The sequence below is a fragment of the Poromitra crassiceps genome (assembly GCF_964638095.1).
Source record: "Poromitra crassiceps genome assembly, chromosome: 13".
In the NCBI taxonomy this organism is placed as follows: domain Eukaryota; kingdom Metazoa; phylum Chordata; class Actinopteri; order Beryciformes; family Melamphaidae; genus Poromitra; species Poromitra crassiceps.
The window spans coordinates 46,488,915-46,510,122 of NC_139644.1; the positions used below are offsets into that span (position 1 = coordinate 46,488,915).

The 21,208-nt window shown below is 42.2% G+C and overlaps 2 protein-coding genes across 6 annotated transcripts in view; one reads left to right on the top strand and one right to left on the bottom strand.

The window, feature by feature from the left end:
• Window positions 1–21,208, top strand: part of lat (linker for activation of T cells) — a 57,024-nt gene that overhangs the window by 28,086 nt on the left and 7,730 nt on the right. For 3 of the 5 annotated variants that reach the window (XM_083649005.1, XM_083649006.1, XM_083649007.1), the window contains exons 8-12: window positions 4,743–4,788; window positions 5,053–5,126; window positions 5,990–6,037; window positions 7,097–7,135; window positions 8,596–8,628. In XM_083649005.1, the coding sequence (XP_083505131.1) occupies window positions 4,743–4,788; window positions 5,053–5,126; window positions 5,990–6,037; window positions 7,097–7,135; window positions 8,596–8,628 (240 nt within the window). The remainder of the gene's footprint in view (window positions 1–4,742; window positions 4,789–5,052; window positions 5,127–5,989; window positions 6,038–7,096; window positions 7,136–8,595; window positions 8,629–21,208) is intronic. The other 2 variants (XM_083649008.1, XM_083649009.1) reach the window with 1 other exon arrangement.
• LOC310787838 (uncharacterized protein) lies at window positions 12,422–14,795 on the bottom strand (the record flags this gene model as incomplete). Its single annotated transcript, XM_083649304.1, has 3 exons — window positions 14,734–14,795; window positions 14,243–14,460; window positions 12,422–12,558 (listed from the first exon to the last, which is right to left on the bottom strand). Exons 1-3 carry the CDS (start codon window positions 14,772–14,774, stop codon window positions 12,422–12,424), a joined length of 396 nt encoding a protein of 131 aa, XP_083505430.1. The 5' UTR covers window positions 14,775–14,795.

The window sequence follows — 21,208 nt, forward strand, 5'->3', positions numbered from 1 at the left end:
TTTAAGATGTACATGATGTAAGTTGGCCTGTCCCTTTAAGATGTACATGATGTAAGTTGGCCTGTCCCTTTAAGATGTACGTGATGTAAGTTGGCCTGTCCCTTTAAGATGTACGTGATGTAAGTTGGCCTGTCCCTTTAAGATCTACGTGATGTAAGTTGGCCTGTCCCTTTAAGATGTACGTGATGTAAGTTGGCCTGTCCCTTTAAGATGTACATGATGTAAGTTGGCCTGTCCCTTTAAGATGTAAGTGATGTAAGTTGGCCTGTCCCTTTAAGATCTACGTGATGTAAGTTGGCCTGTCCCTTTAAGATGTACGTGATGTAAGTTGGCCTGTCCCTTTAAGTGATGTAAGTTGGCCTGTCCCTTTAAGATGTACGTGATGTAAGTTGGCCTGTCCCTTTAAGATGTACATGATGTAAGTTGGCCTGTCCCTTTAAGTGATGTAAGTTGGCCTGTCCCTTTAAGATGTACGTGATGTAAGTTGGCCTGTCCCTTTAAGATGTACGTGGTGTAAGTTGGCCTGTCCCTTTAAGATGTACGTGATGTAAGTTGGCCTGTCCCTTTAATATGTACATGATGTAAGTTGGCCTGTCCCTTTAAGATGTACATGATGTAAGTTGGCCTGTCCCTTTAAGATGTACATGATGTAAGTTGGCCTGTCCCTTTAATATGTACATGATGTAAGTTGGCCTGTCCCTTTAAGATGTACGTGATGTAAGTTGGCCTGTCCCTTTAATATGTACATGATGTAAGTTGGCCTGTCCCTTTAAGATGTACATGATGTAAGTTGGCCTGTCCCTTTAAGATGTACATGATGTAAGTTGGCCTGTCCCTTTAAGATGTACGTGATGTAAGTTGGCCTGTCCCTTTAAGATGTACGTGATGTAAGTTGGCCTGTCCCTTTAAGATGTACATGATGTAAGTTGGCCTGTCCCTTTAAGATGTACATGATGTAAGTTGGCCTGTCCCTTTAAGATGTACGTGATGTAAGTTGGCCTGTCCCTTTAAGATGTACGTGATGTAAGTTGGCCTGTCCCTTTAAGATGTACATGATGTAAGTTGGCCTGTCCCTTTAAGATGTACATGATGTAAGTTGGCCTGTCCCTTTAAGATGTACGTGATGTAAGTTGGCCTGTCCCTTTAAGATGTACGTGATGTAAGTTGGCCTGTCCCTTTAAGTGATGTACGTGATGTAAGTTGGCCTGTCCCTTTAAGATGTACATGATGTAAGTTGGCCTGTCCCTTTAAGATGTACATGATGTAAGTTGGCCTGTCCCTTTAAGATGTACATGATGTAAGTTGGCCTGTCCCTTTAAGATGTACGTGATGTAAGTTGGCCTGTCCCTTTAAGATATACATGATGTAAGTTGGCCTGTCCCTTTAAGTGATGTAAGTTGGCCTGTCCCTTTAAGATGTACATGATGTAAGTTGGCCTGTCCCTTTAAGATGTACATGATGTAAGTTGGCCTGTCCCTTTAAGATGTACGTGATGTAAGTTGGCCTGTCCCTTTAAGATCTACGTGATGTAAGTTGGCCTGTCCCTTTAAGATGTACGTGATGTAAGTTGGCCTGTCCCTTTAAGATGTACATGATGTAAGTTGGCCTGTCCCTTTAAGATGTAAGTGATGTAAGTTGGCCTGTCCCTTTAAGATGTACGTGATGTAAGTTGGCCTGTCCCTTTAAGATCTACGTGATGTAAGTTGGCCTGTCCCTTTAAGATGTACATGATGTAAGTTGGCCTGTCCCTTTAAGATCTACGTGATGTAAGTTGGCCTGTCCCTTTAAGATGTACGTGATGTAAGTTGGCCTGTCCCTTTAAGTGATGTAAGTTGGCCTGTCCCTTTAAGATGTACGTGATGTAAGTTGGCCTGTCCCTTTAAGATGTACATGATGTAAGTTGGCCTGTCCCTTTAAGTGATGTAAGTTGGCCTGTCCCTTTAAGATGTACGTGATGTAAGTTGGCCTGTCCCTTTAAGATGTACGTGATGTAAGTTGGCCTGTCCCTTTAAGATGTACGTGATGTAAGTTGGCCTGTCCCTTTAATATGTACATGATGTAAGTTGGCCTGTCCCTTTAAGATGTACATGATGTAAGTTGGCCTGTCCCTTTAAGATGTACATGATGTAAGTTGGCCTGTCCCTTTAATATGTACATGATGTAAGTTGGCCTGTCCCTTTAAGATGTACGTGATGTAAGTTGGCCTGTCCCTTTAATATGTACATGATGTAAGTTGGCCTGTCCCTTTAAGATGTACATGATGTAAGTTGGCCTGTCCCTTTAAGATGTACATGATGTAAGTTGGCCTGTCCCTTTAAGATGTACGTGATGTAAGTTGGCCTGTCCCTTTAAGATGTACGTGATGTAAGTTGGCCTGTCCCTTTAAGATGTACATGATGTAAGTTGGCCTGTCCCTTTAAGATGTACATGATGTAAGTTGGCCTGTCCCTTTAAGATGTACGTGATGTAAGTTGGCCTGTCCCTTTAAGTGATGTAAGTTGGCCTGTCCCTTTAAGATGTACATGATGTAAGTTGGCCTGTCCCTTTAAGATGTACATGATGTAAGTTGGCCTGTCCCTTTAAGATGTACGTGATGTAAGTTGGCCTGTCCCTTTAAGATGTACGTGATGTAAGTTGGCCTGTCCCTTTAAGATATACATGATGTAAGTTGGCCTGTCCCTTTAAGTGATGTAAGTTGGCCTGTCCCTTTAAGATGTACATGATGTAAGTTGGCCTGTCCCTTTAAGATGTACATGATGTAAGTTGGCCTGTCCCTTTAAGATGTACGTGATGTAAGTTGGCCTGTCCCTTTAAGTGATGTACGTGATGTAAGTTGGCCTGTCCCTTTAAGATGTACATGATGTAAGTTGGCCTGTCCCTTTAAGATGTACATGATGTAAGTTGGCCTGTCCCTTTAAGATGTACATGATGTAAGTTGGCCTGTCCCTTTAAGATGTACGTGATGTAAGTTGGCCTGTCCCTTTAAGATATACATGATGTAAGTTGGCCTGTCCCTTTAAGTGATGTAAGTTGGCCTGTCCCTTTAAGTGATGTAAGTTGGCCTGTCCCTTTAAGATGTACGTGATGTAAGTTGGCCTGTCCCTTTAAGTGATGTAAGTTGGCCTGTCCCTTTAAGATGTACGTGATGTATTAGGGAAGCAGCACTGTGCTACACATTACCTTAAAACTCACATTATGTCCTTTTCAGCTGCACAAAATGTACATTCCGTAGTCATGACAGTTTTACATGACAGATTTGGGTGAGGCTGATCGTCTCGTTTGTTGATACTAACAAAGTACAGAGAGCAGAAATATACTGCTGCTGATTCTTCTCCTCCATAATAGCAGGAGAGTCTCGGCTCTCTGCTTTCTAAAGATCATCATTCAGACAGACAGCTATTCTACTTGACTTGTACTGAGCTTCAACGTTAGGAGCGCTCACTGACCCCATGCATGGATTTCTGTGATGTCATTCCATTTGCTCTGATGTAGTGTTAATTTCGTCGACGAAAACTATGACGAAAAATGTTAGTCGACTACCTTTTTCCCCAAGACTAAAGGTCCTTACACATCGGGAGCGATGCGAATATACGGCACGATATTGCGATGCGAGTTTTGACCCACCTGTCAATCACAGCCACAGAGGTGTACACGTCAGAAGCGAATTTCTGAAAAATCGACCGTGGTTCGAAAAAATAAACACCGCAATAACGCTCAGCAAAACTTTGCCGTTGGTATGCACGGTTCCATTGACTGATATAGGTTCGGAAAACATTATTGACGTGCGAATTAATCGCACGAAAAAAACGCTCCCGATGTGTAAGGACCTTAAGACTAGACTAAAATGTTCAGACTTTTAGTTTCATTGACTAAGACGAGACTAAAATACTCAAACTTTTAGTCAACTAAAACTTGACTAAACAAAAAGAGGACGGGGTTGACTAAATATGATAAAAACTAACAAGGACATTTGACACAGGACTAAGACTACGACAAAATTTAAAAATAGACGACAAAATTAACATTAATTATAGACTGTTTCCCCCCCTCAATGCAGCAGTTCAGGTTCCTGTGCTGCAGCATCATAGATGTAGCTGACATGTAGCTGTCTTAAAAACATTTATAGTAGTTACAACAGAACCCACCCAGTCTTAGCTAAGGGTCTTATCTATGTGTATGAGGCATTGTGTTCCCAAAATGTACAGCTACTTGCTTGTCTACATTATATCCAGAGAAGTCTGAGTGCTTTCCACACAGCACAGCCAGCCTCCCTCCATTCTCCCCTCAGCTGCGGGCTGAGCAGGGACTGTAAATACGGTCCACTTGTCGTTGCTACCGCCGCACACCGACACTGGCCCGGGTGGGCAGGGTCAGCATTAGCTACTTTCCCTGGGAAAGAGTTGCCAACACTGCTTCGAATTACAATTACTAGTGCAAGCGCATCAGCAGATTCAACAGTTTTCATTGACTAAAACTAGACTAAAATGTGAACAGTTTTCGTTGACTAAAACTAGACTAAAATACTTATGGTTTTATTTGACTAAGCTGAGACTAAAATGCTCAAACTTTTAGTCGACTAAAACTTGACTAAATAAAAACAGGATGAGGTTGACTAAATATGATACAGACTAACAAGGACATTTAACACGGGACTAAGACTAAATAAAAAAATAGCGGACAAAATTAACACTACTCTGATGATGTCATTCCATTTGCTCTGACACGGCCATCTTGTTGTGCAGGACCCGAGTACGAAAACGAGAGCGACGGAGAAGACCCGGGCTATGTGTACGTCTCCTCTTTCTCTCTATCTTTCTTTCTTTCTTTCTTTCTACCTTTCTTTCCATCATTCTTTCTATCTTTCTTTCTACCTTTCTTTCCATCATTCTTTCTATCTTTCTTTCTACCTTTCTTTCCATCATTCTTTCTATCTTTCTTTCTTTCTTTCTACCTTTCTTTCCATCATTCTCTCTATCTTTCTTTCTTTCCCCGATGTTTTCAGATGGCCGGTGCGTCTGACCCCATCCTCCCCTTCTCTCTCTCCTCCAATAGAAAAGTGCTGCCTGATCCGCCCAAAGTTGAGATTCGTCAGTCCGTTCAGAGTCTGGCCTCGACTCACAGTTCAGGTACAGCTTGGCCGTTCAGTTTGGCAAAAAATTCGATATTTCTTTTTGCACGTTTTCTTGTGCTAGCAAACAGTTCGAAATGCATTTATTTGATTTTTTTTTAATGTAAAGAATTGTCCAAATTCAAATTTAAACTAAAAACTTTAGTTTGTGCAAAACTATTCATCTTGTTCACTTACTTGGGCTATATTGTCTCACTGCCGAAACATTTAGTGGCATTTGTGATTAAGGAATGTAGAAAAAGAGTAGAGTCCGCACACTGCTGAACAAGATGTCTCCCAGACGGATAGATTTATTTCTTGGCGTTTCGGTCTCACACGACCTTCTTCAGAAATCTATCCGTCTGGGAGACATCTTGTTCAGCAGTGTGCGGACTCTACTCTTTTTCTACATTGTTTGACCCCTTGTCCTGCACCTGCAATTTTGACTGGATGTGCGCGCTCTACTCTCTTTTGTAATTTGTGATTAAGGAGACATGGCATGACTAAAGCACATAATGGTTTGCATTACATACATACATTATACTGTACGTACGTACATACATTCTATATTACATGTATTTAAAATAGACGCTTATCCACACACTTCTTATAATAGTTAATGTAAATGTTTAAATGCACTCCTTTCCTTTGTTTGTTTTCCTTTTTCGTGTGTGAGCACATGGTGTGTGAGCACATTGAGAGTTACGTCAAATTCCTTGTATGATTGTGCACATATACTTGGCCAATAAAGCTGATTCTGATAAGGGTCAATTTAACAACTTAGGTACGTTTTTGCAGATTAGAATCATGTGTAAATCAGAGTATAAGCTTTAGATAATGCTGTCATTTCACACGACACAATGTGCTGTTCTCTCTCAACAGTCGACAGTGTAGAGCCACACTATGTGAACGTCGACCCGAGCGGTGAGGGTGAGTGATTTAGAATGTGTGGTAATGTGAATGTAATGTAACAACGTTAATGTAATGTTAATATAACAATAATGTGATGTTAGTGTAATGCTCTTATGACATCACTATGACATCATCAGTGATGTCATAAGATGATTCTGCTCTTATGACATCACTATGACATCATCAGTGATGTCATAAGATGATGCTGCTCTTATGACATCACTATGACATCATCAGTGCCTATGACATCATCAGTGATGTCATAAGATGATATGCTCTTATGACATCATCAGTGTGACACAAATTGAAACAGAGAACAGAATTGCCCACTTGCCCCTTTTATATAAATGATATACAGTAGCTAGATGTAATGTGAATGTATCCTCAGCCTCCCAGCAGAAACAACAGCTGAACTTTTTGACTTACAAAAGCTGTCAGACTGACTACTGACTTTGTAATATTGGCTGATGATGGGGCACTAAGGGCAGGGTATCACCACTGATTTCCTGATTCCATACGATTCCGATACACAAGGTCCCGATTCAATATCGATATTTCAGTTCCAATACCAATTTTGCTTGGATATGAAAGAGATTCTCAAAGAACTTATGCTGTAAATTGTACACGGAACACTCTAACCTGGTGCATTATTAAAAAATATTCATGTTTACAGATGTTCTAAGGAATAAACCACGTGAGTCTAACATGGTTAAAGCTTCAAGCCTCCACGGGAAAAGGCTTTATATTAAAAGATCAATATTGATCTATGACTCGATATCAGTTCCTTCAAATGAATATCGATTCGATATATCGTTTGTTTTTAACCAGCCTTATTGGCTGACTCCACATAGTCTGTGTAGTGATGTCAAATGTGTCATTATTTATTATAATAATTTATGATATATTACTTTGAAGGGGGGGGGACTCCAAAAGGTGGGATCAATTCAGATTTGAACATGTTCTAGTGTTGCATGTTTGTATCACCTGTAGTTATTACTATAGCAGAAAACCCTCTTATATGTCCTTTTTGTGTCTTTTGATTGTGTCTTTATCATTATGGCATTTTATTTCCTACAGAGATTAATCCACGTTATGAGGATCCTGATCCTGCAGAGGGTAAGCTGGCTTTGCTTTGGATCGCAGTGACAGATGAGATGAGGTGGGGCAGTGGTGGCCCACTGGTTAGAGAAGGGAGTTTGTGACCGGAAGGTCGTCGGTTCAATCCCCGGGACCGGCAGGATAAATCTGGGTGGGGCACTCGCCACTTGGGGGGTTGGCGGGGGGGCTCGCTACGGCTCTGCAGGCTCCGTTAGAGCTCAGTTGTTACATTTACGATGGAAAGTGAAGGGAAATGTTTTCTAATATTTTCTTTAATCAATCACCTACAGTAAATGTAAATGCTATATTCAAACATATGTCATTTGAAGGATGATGTTGACTTTGGTGTACACCTTAAAATCAAATATGTGTTTGATTTTAAGATCATTTATTTATATAATTTAATTCATAATTAATTTAATAGAATATAATTATATTATAATTTAGATATATAGCATTATAGATATTATATACAATTTGATCTGATCAGTGTTGTGCATTACTGATGTGATCTATTTTAGGGGTAAACATGTTTAATAAAAGATTGAATACTATAAAATCTGTCCCACACAAACACAACAAAGAAAACATCGTCCTGCAACAAAATGTTTGATTATGATCTGATTATCTATTAAACGTAAACACACCTAACGTTATCTTTACACCTCAGCCTGCAGAGCAAGCCCCCCGCTCGTCTTTCTTCGGTGGCACGAGGCACTCTGGGTGTTATGGTGGCACAAGGCACTCTGGGTGTTATGGTGGCACAAGGCACTCTGGGTGTTATGGTGGCACAAGGCACTCTGGGTGTAAGGTGGCACAAGGCACTCTGGGTGTTATGGTGGCATGGTGAGATTTAGTAGCTCCCTGACCCCAACCGCTCCAGTGGAGGTGCTCAGTGGCCAGCAGATCAGACTGGTTGTACTGGTCAGCTTCCAGGTGTGAATGTGAACAGGATGCTCCTGAAAGAGAGCTTTGCTGTAAGTGAGACTCCTCCTGTATAAAGAAAGGTCACTGTACTGATGATCAGTGTCATTAGGAAAGTGTCTCACATACTGTACTGTTTATGCCCCTTTCACACCAAGGTCCAACCAGGGCTATTCCCAGGTTGATTTAGCTGGAAGGGTTAACCCCACTCTGCTTGTTGACCCACCTCGCGGTCGGACAAGGGCTAATTTCCACCCGTTTGCTATTTATGCTAATGTGCTAATTGATAGGCTTGTGACCCGGGTCCTAACAGCATTCTCATGACCAGAGATTACCCCGTGTTGACTGACTTGCTGTGAATTGACAAATTTAACATCAACTAATATGTTTTAATGTTGTTAATGTTGTTTTTCCATGTTTAATTTGTGAATGCATTAGTTAACATTTAATGAACACATACTCTAAAGCGTTAATGTGTTTTTTTCTTCATTTCTGATATTATTTTTAGTTTTGTAAAGTGCTGTCGAGTTACTGTCTTCTCCTTCCCTCCTCAGATGAGAGAGACTATTTGAATGTGGAGCCTCCAGGTGAGTTTGGAAACCAGGTTAAGGTTAGTCTGGCAGTGCCAGCCATACTGTAGATCAGGGGTGGGCAACTATTTTTCATGGGGGGCCACATGAGAAATCCAGATTGTTGCCGGGGGCCGAACAAATATTGTCATGCCGTAATGGATGGGCAACTTTGATGATAGAGAGGGCCACAAAAAAAGTCCTCGCTACCAGATTTTGCTGAGGGCTGAACGGCGCCAGCGCGAAAAAATTGGGGCATTTGAAGCCAGGTTTAGAGGAATAACTCATTTTAAATTAACAGTTGTGATGTCATTATTCAGTCTTAACCACCAATATTTGATCCTTTTCTCACTCACTCCTATGTCACCACACTCTCCCTGCAGGGCTTGAAATTAACTTTTTTCACCACCTGCCAATATGGCTGCTAGATTTTAAAGTTACCAGCCAATTAGAATTTCCACTATCCGAAATGTTTTTCTTGAAATAAACCAGAATATGAGTGGGTTAATTTAAGCATAAGTTTCAGTAAGTGGCCGGGATTCTCAAAGCCTGTGTTGAGGGTCACACGAACATGCACTCTTGAAGCTAAATAAATCCAAAACCAACAAGTTAATTATTTAAATTTCTACCTCAATGTAGAACAGCCATTTCTTACACATGAGATTACTTTTGGCCTTTTAGTCATAAAGATTATTGAAAGATATTCCATATTCCAGACTGAAATGCTATAACAGAAGAATATTGGCCAGAATGACATGAACATTTGGACACTTATTCAGCGGGTATCTTGCATGTTGCGTTCAGGTGCACTGTAAAAAAAAAAAAAAAAAAAGAAAACTTTTTTTTTGCAATTCCATCGCGGGCCACACAGTTGTTGTATGTTGCCCATGTGTGCTTTATAGTAACGTTCAGTCATAACTCATTTATAATTAAGCCCATAGTTAATGAACTAATCATGTACAAAACACACACACAGTCACATATTTTATATACTGTATATGTTGTAAGCCTAATTTTTTGCCATCACGGCTGCTTTTTACATGTATGGGATAATACAGGCTAATATACAAGGTGTCCCAAGCTCTGAGTCATTATAAACTCAATTAGCTACAGAAGCTAATGTTCACATTCAGTCCTTGTATATTTCTCTCATGTGTTCATCATTCCTTTCCTCCTCTGTGTGTGTGTGATTGAGAAATGAGATGCAGGTGGTGTTCATCCTAATTGGCCTGGTCAGGTGTCAGATTGCTGCTGGCTGATTGGCTGGTGCAGTCTTAAAACTACTGGGCTAAAAAACAACCCAACCTTATCCCCCCCCCCTGGGTCACTATTGGACAGGACACATGGTGGGCTGATTTAGCCCAGGTGCTGGGTTTTACTATTTAGCCCATAATACTGGGTTGTTCATTTGACCCACCTAGTGAGTTACATTAACTCTATTGCTGGGTTATATTAACCATACATTGGGCTATTTGCTGGGGTGTTCATTTGACCCAACCTTGAGTGAAATTAACTTTATTGCTGGGTTAAACATTACCCATATTCTGGGCTATAATAATAATAATAATAATAATAATAATAATAATAATAATAATAATAATAATAATAATAATAGTTATTATTATATAACTATTATTATTATTGTTATTATTATTATTACAAATATTATTTTGTTTGATTAATAATAATTTCCCATAATCATACAAACACACTATACAAAAAAGGCCACTGTAAATGTGCATTTAATTACATTTTACAAAATGTACAGCTGCACAAGGGTACACACAAAGCCATGTACCTCTAATGTGGCTTTGTGTATACAGGCAGGCTAAATAAACCAACAAACAAATCACATTGCTCAGGTTTGGATGCATATAATCTCAGTATATCTACTTCCCTCAGTATCTTGCAAAATGGCTGTATATAAAAACACCAGTTGATGGAACAGCTTCTTAAACACAAACAGTGAATAGCATAAGCATAGCATAAAATCAGTGTATTAAAAAAATTAAATGTATCAATCTGTTTGTAACGTGGGCTTTGGGGACCACCAGGGGTCCTTGAGGGAGTTATAACTGATGAATTGTTAAACTTCAGCATTATTTCATTTACAAGACGTTGACACAATTAGAGAAAGTATAATACTGCAAGTATTTAGATTAGATTCTCTGTTCTCTCTCTACCTACATACCGTCATGGGCTTCTGGACAAAATGATATCTGACAATAAAAACATTCTCAGATTTGAGTTCAAGAGACTGTACATCTCTGTAGTGTACATCTAAGGTCTGTACATCTAATGTGGACTGAATTAGGGGTCCTTGATATGAAAAAGGTTAAGAATCACTGCTTTAACACACACACACATATACACACACACATCTATATATCAATATGTATATCTATATATCAATATCTATATCTATATATATCTATATATATTTATATCTATATCTATATATAGATATATATATATCTATATCTATATCTATATAGGTGCAGGTTGAAAACACTTGTCTTAAAGAATCAGATGGGGTCTCATGTCCGTCAATATGATACACCGCATGCTGGAGAAATTCCCAGGTGGGGAGGCACCGCTTGGTGTAATTGATGTCAAACACAAAGAAGGTCTTGAAACAAACATCTACAGCCTCCATCAAAGAGTCACTGTTTCGATGCCGTGGCCTGAAACATGGCACGTCTGGCACGTTGTCATCTTTTTCCCCATGATGGTGAAATCACTGGGTTGTCTGCATTATCCCCGCTCTGCTCACCTGCTCTGAGTTTTAGTCCACTTCAGGGCATGTCTCGGAGGCACAGCTGTGGTGACTGTGGTAGAAGGTAGATCCATCGCGTTTACACTGGGCAGCAAACAGACAAGAGGAAAAACATTTATTGGAATGCACTTTTTCCCCTCCAATGCTTGTATATTTTCCTGAGTGAAGGCATGAGTAGGAATAAAACACACATTTCTAACTAGAAGAACGACCGCACTGCGGATATATGCCTCCGCCAACAAGTGAGCAGTCGACATCCATGCATGTCCAGACTTGGATGTTTGAGCCAAATGTGAAGAAATTCAGGCGTTACTGAGAGATTGCATCGAGCTTGAAAATGGCATTCGTGAGGTCACAGTGACCTTGACCTTTGGCCACCAAAATGTATTCCGTTCATCCTTGAGTCCACATGGATGTTTGAGCCAAATGTGATGAAATTCAGTCGAGGCGTTCCTGAGATATTGCGTTAACGAGGTAGAAAATGGCATTTGTTAGGTCACAAATTTAATCAGTTCATCCTTGAGTCCAAGTGCATGTTTGAGCCAAATGTGATGAAATTCCTTCAAGGCGTTCTTGAGATATCGCGTTAACGAACATGAGACGGATGTACAGACAACCCGAAACCATAATGCCTCCGGCTCAGCTATCGCCAGCGGAGGCATAAAATATGAGTCTGTGTCATCTCATATGTGTGATCTCATATGTGTGATCTCCTGACAAAGAGCCAGGGGTTAGTAGTAGTATTAGTCACAGTAAGAATGAGACTTCACCTGGCCTGGGCGGAGAGGCTACTGTGCTTTTGTGGCTGCTGACATGAGTGAAAGGACAGTCTGGCTTGGTGCACCTTGCATCATGTTCGGATGGACAAAGTGGCATTTATCCCAAAATTTGCAGGTGGGAAAAGTCCTACAGAAAGAAAAACAAGACATCAATATTAATAAATTTTTAAGCAATTTAGCTCCACATTAAATTAAGTCTAATGCCTTGAGTGATTAAAAAAAAATGCCTTTGTCCCTTTTTTGTTTGTTAAAAAACTCACTTGCACTGCATTGTCGAGTGATGGTACTGGTACAGACACTCGTCTCCACTTTTGAACTTGCAGAGCTCCAGAAGCTTCTGTTTCTTCAAAGGCGCACCGTCCTCCTCCCAGGGCTCAGTGTACATTGCATCTTCTGGGGAGAAAAGAGGAGAGAATGGAAGAGTGAAGGGATAGGAGGACAGAGATGATCTACAATATAGATGATAGATGATTAGCTAGTGAGGGCATTTATCTGTCTGTCTGTCCCCACATTAGACCAACCACAGCTCACACTGCTACGTGCATGACGTCACAAAAGAGACATTTGACATCAAACAGAACTGAATCCAAAAGGAGGCACAAGCAATGCTCAGCCCACCAAAAATGTTAATGTCTGCAAAAATAACCAAGCAAATATTAAAAGAAAAAAATCTATATCTTAGTTTAATGTAGATGCAAAGGAACATGCAATCAGCCTGCCACAAAACGCATCCCAGGAAAAGACCTAAATACCAACCTAAATTTACATGGGAAAAAAATCGCCATGCACGGTGTTTGCATCCCTGTTTGTACTTGCTCAGTTCTTTGTACCATTTAATTTCTCAAGCACATTTAGCAATGTGCCTGTAATATGTGTTACGTTGAAGTAATGCTATGCCTAAGTTATATTGGATTTTAGAAATTCATACACAGATGCTGATTTTGTTGCAATGTTGTTATTTTTTTCTATAGTGAAGTTTTGAGGTAGGCGGTGTTTTCCCCCTCTATAGGCTACATCTGTTGGTCTTTGCTTGGCTGCAGAAGCCCAGAGATTACTCCAGACCTAAGACCCTTTTACACAGCCTGTGAAAGCCGCAATCACTGTGGCATCGTTACGCCTCGCCTCCTGTCTAAAAGTCACAGGAACGTAATAGAGTGTCATTTTGTTACGCCTTTCGTTCCGCCAGTGGAGGTAGTCATAGCACCGAATCGACATCTGTCTTAAAAAGTCCCCGCGGGAAGACAGATTGAAGCTCAGCTCATTCATTAAAAAAAGAAAAGAGGAAACCACCTCACACAGCAAGGTGAAAGGCATAAGTGAAAGTAAAAAAGTAGCCTATACGATCCACGACTGCAACAGGAGGAATGCTCCGTGCCTACAGTTTATGAGTAAGTAGGTTAGGCTATTCACAATCTGGGACTCTGGGACAGCCGTACCTTTTTTTTAGGCTTCCTGTACAGCGTGAATCTTCCGCCCGGGACTTCTGCCTCCGCGCAGTGCACTTTTGTTGTACCGGTGAATATAAGAGTTCCGTTCCTGAACGCTAGTGAATATATTATATACACATTTTGACATTTAGTATTCAAAATAAAAGCGACGCAATGTATGTTTTTAAAAGGCACCGCTGCGCGGAAGTGGAAGTCCCGGGCGGAAGATCCGCACTGTACAGGAATCCTAAAAAAAAGTTACGGCTGTCCCAGAGTCTATTTACGTGCCGAAAAAGACTCTGGGTTCGCAGATTGGGCTATTTATGCTCAAACAATGTTGACATTAGGCAAAATTAATGGACATAATAATAAGCTTAAAGACCTATTGCCGTTTTTCTCGCAATACCCCCGCAGAACTGCAGTCTGTCTAGCCTGTTGTACAGTATACAGTTTATCAGTGTTTATGAAATGCATCAGTAAGCATTGTGCTCTCATAATAGAGCTGGTAGTCAAATAAACTATTATAAAGTTAACATAAGTAATAATAAAGTAATGAATAAAAATCTGATTCACTGAAATAGACACGGACACAGAAATAACATTATTGTCCATTTGTGCTGAGGAATAAGACGACTGGGGGAAAAACCTACCAATGGCGTCTCTGGAGGACAGTTTGGGAACACAGGCGGTAGCAGGCTTCCCTTGGGCATTCTCTTTGCGAATGGGCGGGTGGCTTAGGTCGTCCTCCCAGGACCTGATTGTGGCAGCCAGGTCGGCAAACTGGCCTTTCCTGAGTCTGAGTGAGGATGCAGAGTGGGTCACAACTGGTGGGATGGGAGGGCACAGTTCGGAGCTGCAACTGAGGTGCCTGAAACGGTAGTAATATGTTGTCTCAGGCAGTGGTTTGCGAACCCAAAGGGGCGAGACAAAATCTCAAGGCACACCTATATACTGTATCCGTGCAAAATAGCCTCTAGTCTATAACGTGTTATCACTCTAAACATTTTTTATGGCAAATACAATTTGACAAACAACTATTACTCATGAGATTGTTATTAACAAAATAAAATTCAGGAATTAATTTGAAACTTTGTAAAATTACTACATCAAAGCAGTTTTTGTATACTGTAGTTTTACCTACCTGCGGCGTGTTGGCTGTGCGTCCTGCGTGGGCGATGACATTGATGATGCTAGATATAGCGTTTGGAGTTGGTGATGGCGTTTGCAGATGCTAGATAGCGTTTGAGAGGGAGATGGCGCCTGGAGACGCTTGATAGCGCTTGGAGATGGGGATGGCGAGCAACGGGAGTCCTATCTTGACCACAGGGTTCCACGATGACGGCTCGTTCGGCAGCCCAAACTGGAAGGGAGAGAACAGGTGAGTGAGTCAGCTGGCCAGGCTAACAGATTACTCACACGCAAGGATTCAGGATCTAGGAGATGACCTCTCCTTTTCTGATGCATTGAGAGCATTGATCCTGTGCTTACTCCAAGGGCTGTTTCCCCCCGTTGTGGTCCCGTCTGTGTCCCTTCGCCCCTGGTGCCGCGTCTATGTGCCGACAGGCCGCAGTGCCGACAGGTCGCAATGCCGATAGCCCACAAGCAGAACCAGCTGAGCGAGGCGGCGAGCAGCGTGTCGGTGGAGCTAACCTCTCCCAGCCCCCACGCCAAACCTAACCTCCCCCCATGCCATGCCTAAACCTAACCTCCCCCAGACCCTAACCCAAAACCTAACCTCTCCCAGCCCCCAAGCCAAACCTAACCTCCCCCCATGCCTAAACCTAACCTCCCCCAGACCCTAACCCAAAACCTAGCCTCTCCCACCCCCACGCCTAAACCTAAGGTCGGCATTGCGGGTGGTCGGCATTGCGGGTGGTCGGCATAGCGGGTGGACCCCTCGCCCCTCGGGTTTGCTCAGCACCACCAATCCCGAAAAATGCCAGCTGCCGCCAATTACTTCACTCTGCAGCTCGCCCCGAGGTGCAACTCGTGCAGGAAGTGATGTCACTCAACTGGAAGTGATGTCATCAGGCGCACACACACACACACACACACACACACACACACACACACACACACACACACAGAGGCATAAGACTGATTATGTCAACACTGATGTCATAAGGGGACACACACACACACGCACTGACTATGTCATCAGTGATGTCATAAGGGGGCACATCACATCCAAATGCTTAAGTCCATGTTGTACACAACATATCATTAAACCAAATATCTGTCCATACCATCCCCAAAATATAGGCTAGTCTACATCATCCACACACACACACACACACACACACACACGCACGCACGCACGCACGCAACACACACACACACACACAGACACACACACGCAGCACACACACACACACACACACACACACACACACACACACACACACACACACACACACACAACCAACTTCAACAGCATCACAGCCTGGCAGATGCATACTGTATGTCACTGACATGCACTAGCTACAAACACTGCCAGCCAGAATATTTTTAATAACGTAACGTTACCTTGATGTGGTGATGTGGATAACTTCCTGGCCCATGACCATGCACTCTCCACGCCAAAAAGCATCAATCCCAGGTTTTCCACCAACTCCAACTTTAAATCAAAAAACGGGATTGATAATAATCCTAAAGAGTTTCCTCCTTGCAGTTACGTTCACGTTGTAGCTAGCCAGCCAAATAGGGAAGGCTGGCTTCATTGAACATGATGGTAGCGCTACTTAGCGTTAAATACATTACTTGCAGCTGTTTTTTCCTCCACTAAAACATGTCTTCCCACCTCCTGACTCCTTGGATCAGAAAACAATCCATAACGTTATATGATCAATACCTTGTTTGTATCGTCTAGATCATAAAATCACTGCTAAACATTTAGCGTTAGCAAAGTTGCTAAAGGCTGAGGTTATCTACTCCCCACCCGATTTATTGTCATAGCTAGCTAACGTTAACATCAGCCTCTTGCAATTATAAATTGGCTAATGTTACTCACCCATCTCAAATAACCGCATTCAAGACATCTCGGACTGCTGTAGCATTAGGTAGTCTCCAACTGCAGGGCAGAATCACCATTGTTAACAAAAGTAAAAAAGCTTGTCCACTCGTTTTTTTTAGAGACAAGTCAGTCACTAGCCAAAATTAGCGTTAGCTAGTTAGCTTGCCTTGTTCCTCTCTGATAAACAAAAATCCATTCAATAACGTATGTGTTGCTGTTTTGTTTGTTGTTTTTACCGTGGAGCCAAACCCACAGAGTTCCCATCCACTCCACAACATGCGAACCGGTAACATAAAGTTAAAAACATAGCAGTTATGCTATGTAATGCTACACCCATGGCAGTTTCACATAAGCTGTGTTGAGTCGACAGCAGTGCCCAGATCTAGGTTACAGTAGGGAGGGGGTAGCCTACTGGCTAGCTACTGTCAGGCCTCCTGGACATGTAGCAGCCTTGAAGTGTGTTTCTACATCCCGTTACACACAGAATGAAAGCCACTAAATCCCCCATGATGCCATCAGTGAACTGAGCTCATGCTTTTACCACAACTTATTTAAAAATAATATAAATAGGTATTCATATAACCTACCGTAAAATCCTGCTCACTTCTTAATATGGGAGAGGAGGGAGACAAGCTGCTGCTTCCAGAAAATTCCACTGGACTGAGGGGCCGGCGGGAAAATGAATGGACCAGGACATGGGCCAGAGTAGCCCAACCAGATGTCCAACCGCAAAATACCCCCTTAAAGCCCTCTTACCCAATCATATTGGGCTATGAGCAGCCCAAGAGTGTGTTTATAGTACCACAGCTAGCCCAGAATACTTGACCCAGGTGAATAGACCAACTATATGTTTACACAAACAGCCCAGGAGTTTTTACTGTGTGGAGAGCATTTAAGCCAGCTGATGCCATCCTGTCGCCCCTTGCTCTCCTCATTCCCAACGATGATGGCTGCTGTGCTGACTGTTGTGTTCTGTCAGGTAGGAACTGTGTGTAGACCTACTTTAGTAGTTCTGCAGAACTTTATTAAGATGTGTCTTTATCTTGGTAGACCTGTGCAGTCTAAACTGTAAATAGTTACCTTCCAGATCTACACTTTTGTACACTGTAAATAACACTTATCCAAGTAGCAGAAAGTAGGGGGAGAAGCCCTTTAGTTTTTTGTAACATTTTCTGATGTTTATTTTGTAGGAGCTTATAGGTAAGAGCTGTGTCTCTTATTTAATCTATCATTTTCTTTTCTTAGGTAAATTTAAGGTTGGGGATTAGTTTGATTGGTTAGTTGTGTTGGGGCCATGCTGTGCTCTGAAACTAAACCTGCTACTTGTGAACTTGTGATGGTGGTTTGGCTGATCATCCTTGGGAGTGGGAAGAGTGGGGGCACTTTTGTGTTGCGGTCCGGTTCCCCGAGGCCGGTTCCTAACATAATTGGGTGCTCGTCTGCTTTTCTCATTCGTCAGCACGTCGTCTGTGAGTGTGTGTATATATATATTTTATATGTTTGTCTGGTGGGCAGTCTTTGTGCAGGTGGTAAATGGTGTTAGTCAAGGTGGCTTTGCATGGAGCTGAGGAAGCTCATGGTGGTAAAGCTGGTGGAGAGGTTTGTTGGAGGAGGAGCCGGTCAGAGGGGACCAGTAAGACTGAGGAGGGGCGTGACAAGGCAGGGCCGTCAGTAGCACCGTTTCTCCTCTTTCTGTGTAGACTGCTACCCTACAAGATCTCCGTACATAGACTTGCCTGTCACTTTGACTCCCAAGCCGTCTAAATCAGTGATACAGACGTATTTACAAGTGTCACAGAAACATTTTTTTTTTTTTTTTTTTTTTTTTTTTATTGTCATTTAGCAGACGCTTTCATCCAAAGCGACGTACAACAGATTAAAATACATCACACAATTAAACATAGCAGAATAATGGAAATAGATTAAAACAGACAATATGTGATCATGATAAAAATATGCATAGATAAAAATGATCAAGAGTGCAGATTATTACAGTGTATGAACAGCAGAGGGAGAGATAGGAAAATGGATGGTGAATAGATGAGTTTTTAATTTTATTTTAAATATGGGCAAAGATGTGGCCATTCTAGCTGCAGGGGGGAGCTCATTCCACCATGTCGGGGCGAGAACTGAAAAAAGTCTCGTTCGTGCGCCACCTGTAGGGCCGCGCAGGGAGGGAGGGGCGAGACGTCCTGCACTAGTGGAGGGGCGGAGGGAGCGGTAGGAGGTTTGGAAACTGACCAGTGGCTGTAAATATGGAGGGGCTGTTTGATAGACTGCTTTGTAGGCTAAAACCAGGGTCTTGAATTTAATGCGAGCCAGGATGGGAAGCCAGTGTAGATGACGGAAGAGGGGGGTGACATGGGAAAATTTGTTTTGATTGAAAATCAGACGGGCTGCAGCATTTTGAATGAGTTGAAGTGGTTGGATAGTGGAGGCAGGGAGACCGGCAAGCAGAACGTTACAGTAGTCAAGGCGGGGAATGACAAGGGATTGAACCAGGAGTTGTGATGCTTCTATGGTGAGAAATGGACGGATTTTTCTGATGTTATAGAGGGCAAAGCGGCAGGAACGTGCGGTGGCAGCAATGAAAGGGGAGAAGGATAATTGATTGTCAAGTATGACTCCGAGGTTCTTGGCTGTTATGGAGGGAGATACTATGGAGTTGTTGATGGTGATAGAGAGGTCGGTCAGAGGGGAGTCTTTGGCAGGGAGAAAGAGAAGTTCTGTTTTTTCTAGGTTCAGTTTGAGGTGGTGAGCAACCATCCAGGCCCCAATGTCTTTCAGACAGGCAGAGATGCGTGCTTCAATTAAATATTACATTTCAAAGCCACATATTGAGAAGAAGAGTTCATAGCTTCTCGATGTCGGGGTTAGAAAGCTCGACGCTGCTCATAAATGCCTGTTTTCATCTGAAGTCTGTGCTGGTGATATTTTTTACCGAGCTTTCGGCCAGAGTGGCGCTGTTGAGCGCTCTGACGGCTGGGAGCTCTAACCTGGAAAAAATATCACCAGCACAGACTTCAGATGAAAAGAGGCATTTATGAGCAGCGTCAAGCTTTCTAACCCCGACGTTGAGAAGCGATGAACCCTTCTTCTCAATATGTGGCTTTGAAATGTTTCTGTGACACTTGTAAATACGTCTGTATCACTGATTTAGACGGCTTGGGAGTCAGAGTCACAGGCAAGTCTATGTACGGAGACTCTTGTAGGGTAGCAGTCTACACAGAAAGAGGCGAAACGGTGCTACTGACGGCCCTGCCTTGTCACGCCCCTCCTCTGTCTTACTGGTCCCCTCTGACCGGCTCCTCCTCCAACAAACAACTCCACCAGCTTTACCACCATGAGCTTCCTCAGCTCCATGCACACCATTTACCACCTGCACAAAGACTGCCCACCAGACAAACATATAAAATATATATATATATATATATATATATATATATATATACATACATACTCAGACGACGTGCTGACGAGCGAGAAAAGCGGACGAGCCCCCAATTATGTTACGAACCGGCCTCGGGGAACCGGACCGCAACACAAAAGTGCCCCCACTCTTCCCACTCCCAAGGATGATCAGCCAAACCACCATCACAAGTTCACAAGTCGCAGGCTTAGTTTCAGAGCACAGCATGGCCCCAACAACAAACTAATCCCCAACCTTAAACTTACCTAAGAAAAGGATGGATTAAATAAAAGACGGCTCTCACCTATAAGCTCCTACAAAATAAACATGAGAAAATGTTACAAAAAACAAAGGCTTCTCCCTCCTACTTTACTTGGGTAAGATGTTAGTGTACAAAAGTGTAGCGCTGGAATTACCTATTTACAGTTTAGCCTGCACAGGTCCACCAAGATAACACATCTGTAAGTTCTGAAGAAGTAAGTAGACCTACACAGTTCCTACCGGACAGAACACAGCAAAGAGTCAACATAGTTACAATTTAGTAGTACAATGAGTGGACTCATAGTTCAATCACACACTGAAGAAAGGAATGATGTGAACACATGAAGAAGACTCCAACGTTTAAATTCTGTCGCTAAATGAGTTTTGAATGATAGCCCCAAACATTACATTTCACCAACTTCTTGTTTCTGCATTGTTGAATGGGTTTAGGGATGCCATCCCTTGCTGTCATTGCCAACCATGATGGCTGCGCTGCTGACTCTTTGTTGTGTCAGGTGAGGTAGGAACTGTGTGTAGGCCTACTTTGGTAGTTCTTTAGAACTTGAAGATCTGTCCTTGTCTAGGTAGACTTGTGCAGTCCAAACTGTAAATAGCTACCTTCCAGATCTACACTTGTTTACACTAAATAACTCTTACCTAAGTAGGAGGGAGAAGCCCTTTAGTTTTGTAACATTTTCTCATGTTTATTTTGTAGGAGCTTATAGGTGAGAGCTGTGTCTATTTTTTTTTTAATCCATCCTTTTCTGAGGTAAGTTTAAGGTTGGCGATTAGTTTGATTTGTTGATGTTGGGGCCATGCTGTGCTCTGAAACTAAACCTGCTACTTGTGAAGGTGGTTTGGCTGATCATCTTTGGGAGTGGGAGCACTTGTGTTGCCGTCCCCTTCCCCGAGGCTGGTTCCTAACATAATTAG